Here is a 5027-nt window from a genome sequence, read left to right on the forward strand (position 1 = left end):
AGGGGCTTCCAAAAGTGTTAGATATAAAAGATGGGCATGCTTGGAGTATTTTTGGTAAAGTTATGGGTTAGATTGTTCCGTTCGCCATGTTACGCAATGGCAGGGAGAGCTGAGGAGGCTTCCCGCCAGAGTTGAACAGCGGCTGGGTTAGTGGAAGATAGGAAAAAGGTTTTTGCATGCAGAGAGGCCAGAAAAAGGGATACAAAATAACCACTGGAGAGAGCTTCAAGTTAAAAGAAAGGATACTTTTATTGGGGGATTAGTTACAATGTTAGGACTGGGGGGGGGGGAGTGATAAAAGAAATTAATAATAATTCGTTGTGGTCCGCGCGTTTTTCCTTCGGTTGGTGATCCGGATCTGTGGAACCCTCCGCAGTCAGATGAATTTAAAGGCGGGGGTCTCCGTCATCATTAGCATAAGGAGAGGAGGAGGATTCACATAATTGTCACCCCATGGCAGCTATGGTCTAAGTGAATACTACAACAAATACTGAACATTGTCTGCAACTTGGTCATTTAATTCGGTCCAGGTATACGCTCGCTCTGTGCAATAATGTTTTTTACTGAGTGTCATGTTTAAATTTATTGTTTTTCTAATTTGGAACTTTTATTAATTTGGAACTTTGATATTAAGTGAAGTAGTTGTGGCATTTAATGTTTGCCGTTTATATCTATGTTAACTGCCCTGAGTCCTGCTGGAGAGAGAGGGCGGTCTAGAAATAATTATTATTATTATTATTATTATTATTATTATTATTATTATTATTATTATTATTATTTAAAAGCTGCAGTGACTGAACTCGTCCCAAACTGTGAATTCCTCATCTCTTTACTTCTGGATTTTCAAAGTACTGAAGCACTGTCCATACAAACAGTTCAAACAGTAATTAAAAATAAATAAGCATTTTGGAATTTAAATGCTTTTCCTATTTTGTTTATTCTGCAAGGACATAGTTTTGACTTTGAAATCCCTTTTTACTGATGCAAACCCCTGCATGAGTGGGAAGTTTGACAAACAGTCTTACCTTGCAAGAAAAGGAAACATTTAATTAAGAGGAAAAATCATACAAATAGCTTGGTACAGGCATGGAGATGTGCTGTTACTTGTCTTTAAAAATTATAATCAAAAAAGGGAAGCAAGCCAATATACAAACTTTGTGGAAAGGAGTTAGAGAGGTTGCACTATGGAAATTGGAGCTCCATAATTTGAATAATCTGATGAATATTTCATATAATATATTTCCCTATGTTTTAAAAGGCATGGCACAGGTCTGTTACCTGCACTTTTAAACTCAACAAAACAACTTTGTTTGAGTGAGTAAAGGCTATCTTTACAGAAGGGTCTGAGTAGGAAATATGTTTTCTCTCCAAATTACTGCCTTTCTCGTAGTTGCAGCTGACTTGACTCTGGGTGGACTCATTTCCAATGGCTTTATAGCTACAGTGATTATACGAAAATGGATCAAATGCAGAAGCCTTGCTTCCAGTGAACAGCTCCTTCTGGTTCTGGGAATATCCAACGTTTTTGCCATCATTTTACAGACTGCATCTGTAATTGGTGAAAATGTGTTTATCTGCAGCGACCAGTTGATATTACCAATAATCTTTTTCTTTGTTTTCTTTGTCACATTCTTCAGATTTTGGCTTACTGCCTGGCTCTCTCTCTTCTATTGCATCAAGATAGTGAACAGCACCCATGTCCTGTTGGTTTGGTGCAAGATGAGGATATCTTGGCTAATACACCGTCTCCTGTTAGGATCCCTACTCATTTCCTTGTTCATTTCCTTTTTTGCATTTCATGAGTTTCTTTTTGAATTCCAGAGCAATAGAACAGCCAGCGTTGCAAACAGGACTCAAGAACAGACATTAAGAAAGACTGTTGATTATTTCAAAGTTTTATTTTTGGCTATCGGTACTTCTTGTCCCCTTCTTGTGGTTTTATTTTGTTCCATCTTGTCTATTGTGTCACTCTGCAGACATATCCACAGGATGACAAGAGAAAAGTCAAGTTTTAGGAGCATCCAAGCAGAAGCTCATCTCAAGGCAGCTCAGACAATGCTCTCTCTCTTATTCTTTTATGTACTGTTTTATGTGGGGGAAACATTAAGTATGACCATACATTTTGAGAATGGGAAACAAATTTCTGCTATATTTGTGGTGCTGCTGTACTCTCATGCTCAGGCTGCCATTCTGGTGCTGGTAAATTCCAAGCTAAAGAGGACAGCTACCCAGATTCTTCTAAGAATTTCTCAGGAACTATGCAGACATACTGTTTGTTCACAGATTTAATCCTGGACAACAAATAGTCCACACAATCGGGACAGTAGTAAGTCCATATAAGTGCTATAGAGTGTGGGGAGGCAAGCTCTTAACCTCGACTTATCCTCTTTAAACATAATTTATCATCGCAATGAGAGAAAATCTGTTACTGAAGCAATGAAAAACTTTTCATCCATTGAAAATTGGTGCTTGCTCTTTTAAGGATTACTGTTTGTGAAAACAGGAATACAAGGCAAACAACAGAACAAAATTGACAAAGACAGCTCATTTAACACAAAAGAAAAATCCTCCAAGTGACATTGTTTGGCTTCTTTTTTCTTCCAAGCACTTTTTGGAGGACTGACTCTCCAGAGTGCCTTGCCCTCTAGGAAATGTGTTTGGCATTATAACCAATAGGAAATATCTTGGTCTGTGATATCTGTCTCTCAAGAGGAACTTGCAAGTTTGAACGTCTGCAATTTGGGGAGCATAAGAAATATTTTATTAGTTGATAGACATATAATGTCAATAGACAACAATGTATATTTCTTGTATGTCACTGCAGTATCCATTTGTAATAGATATAATGTTGTTGTTTCCTTTTTTGAAGTTCAGACAGCAGAAAGGAGCCATAGTTTGCAACTGGTTGAGAAAGAGACTAGTTTGTTTGCAAGTATAAACATCTTCCTTCTCTAGAAACAGATACATAGCAAAAAACAAACAAAAAACAAAACAAAAAAACCCACAACCTAATGTACTGTAAAGGCTCTTCCAGGCACGCAACAAAAGAACAATCAAATGAAAAGATGGAAAGGTTGTTACTCCTTGCAGGTCGTTTCTTCCTGGGTTTGGAATGTTTCTCTCTATATTGCTGTGGCTCCAAGCTATATCAGCACCTCAAACTATGGAAAAGTGGCTTTGCTAGTTTCTGTCCCCACCCTGGCTACCTTCCACAAATCCAGAACCAAATTTTCAGTGAGGGCCGGCTTTGGCACAGAGGAATTAATCACCAGCTGCAGTAAATCTTGCTTGCCAACCACAAGGTTGACAGTTCAAAGCCAGGTCAGGGTGTGCTCCAGACCTTCAGCCCAGCTCCCCAATACCTAGAGCAGATCAAAAACAGCAATGTGAGTAGATAAATAGGAACTGCATTATAGTGGGGAGGTATTTTAGGCAGGCATTTCAATCAGAAAAAGGAGGAAAAGGTTTATGAACAAAGAATACTCTTTGGCAAGGTGAGAAGGGCAGAATATAAAATACTGTAAATAAATAAATAAATAGGGTCTGGAGATGGAAAATGTTCAATCTGAAGGCTTAAAAACCAACTGCTCCATTGCAGAGATATTCATTCTCTTCTCCCCTCCTTAGTTTAATTTTAATTTCTACTAAGGATAAAATGAGATCACCGTTTTTGAAGTAGTGCTCTTCTAAGTGCTGCAAGTTATCTGCTTACTACAACACATCTGTATTTAATGTGCTAAAAGGTAAAGGTAAAGGTTTCCCCTGATGTTAAGTCCTGTCATGTCTGACTCTGGGGGCTGGTGCTCATCTCCATTTCTAAGCCGAAGAGCTGGCGTTGTCCGTAGACACCTCCAAGGGCATGTGGCCGGCATGACTGCATGGAGCACCGTTACCTTCCCGCTGGAGCGGTACCTATTGATCTACTCACATTGGCATGTTTTCGAACTGCTAGGTTGGCAGAAGCTGGAGCTAACAGTGGCCGCTCCCGGGGTTTGAACCTGGGACCTTTCGGTCTGCTAGTTCAGCAGCTCAGTGCTTTAACACACTTCGCCACCGGTGCTACTTTGCATTTAATTTGTTTTTTGTTGTTTGTTGGATTAAACATGTGATTAATTTGATGAGGCACATGTAATTGCTGAAGCATACATCTTTGAGGAAATCCCAATGCAGGAAGAGGAATGGGTGAATGCCTTCACTGGCTATTTATTTGAAGGCTGTCCACCTCAACCATGACAGTTATCATTATTCCAGCAACATGCAACAGAAAACTATGGTCTGGGAAACAACATGGCTCGGGGTGCATCTACAGTGTAGAATGAATGCAGTTTGACACGACTTTAACTGCCATGATGCAAAGCTATGGAATAAGGTAAGTTCTGGTTTGGTGAGGAACCAGCACTTTTTAGAAGAGAGAACAAAAAAAAATGTAAAACCCATGATTCCATGATAGTTAACATCATGTTGAACTGTATTAACTCTAAAATGTAGATGCACTCTTAGCCAGCCTGCTAAAATATTACTTGCTTCTTATTTTGAGTTATAAATTATATGTCTGTGAGCAATGGTAATCTTTTATATATATATTTTAAAAACCCTTATTGTATAGATGCTACTCCAAGAGTCTTTTTGACTGAGAAGAAGATATAGATGCATCGAACTCAGAGACCATTTATACTGCAGATTAATAGCAATTGACACCACTTTAACTGCCATGGCTCCATCAAATGGAATCCTGGGATTCGTAGTTTGTTGTGGCACCAGAGTTCTCTCACAGGGAAAATTAAATATCTCACAAAGCTACACACCTCAGAATTCCATAGCACTGAGCCATGGCACTTAATTTTCTATGCTTCTGCATGATGGTACAGCCTACTTAAGTTCTATGGAAGAAGTTTTAGATGGGTAAGGCTTAATAATGTATGTGCTTTTTGGATAATTTTTTGGTGAAAAGAACTATTGTGCCATCTTTCACTTACGGTATATTACTTTTCTGTTATCTCTGTATTTACACTTCCACTTTTTCCATT

The 5027-nt window shown here is 38.7% G+C and overlaps 1 protein-coding gene across 1 annotated transcript; it reads left to right on the plus strand.

Moving 5' to 3' along the window:
• Window positions 1-1356: 1356 nt before the first annotated feature.
• Window positions 1357-2289, plus strand: LOC103277925 (taste receptor type 2 member 8-like). The gene has a single exon (XM_008105118.3). The coding sequence runs from the start codon at window positions 1357-1359 to the stop codon at window positions 2287-2289; it is 933 nt and encodes a 310-aa protein (XP_008103325.1).
• Window positions 2290-5027: the final 2738 nt, after the last annotated feature.

This window comes from Anolis carolinensis, chromosome 2 (assembly GCF_035594765.1).
Source record: "Anolis carolinensis isolate JA03-04 chromosome 2, rAnoCar3.1.pri, whole genome shotgun sequence".
NCBI classification, from domain to species: Eukaryota; Metazoa; Chordata; class Lepidosauria; order Squamata; family Dactyloidae; genus Anolis; species Anolis carolinensis.

Excerpts from the sequence above, each read along its gene's own strand:
- LOC103277925 (XM_008105118.3), top strand. The coding sequence starts at position 1,357 with ATGTTTTCTCTCCAAATTACTGCCTTTCTCGTAGTTGCAGCTGACTTG.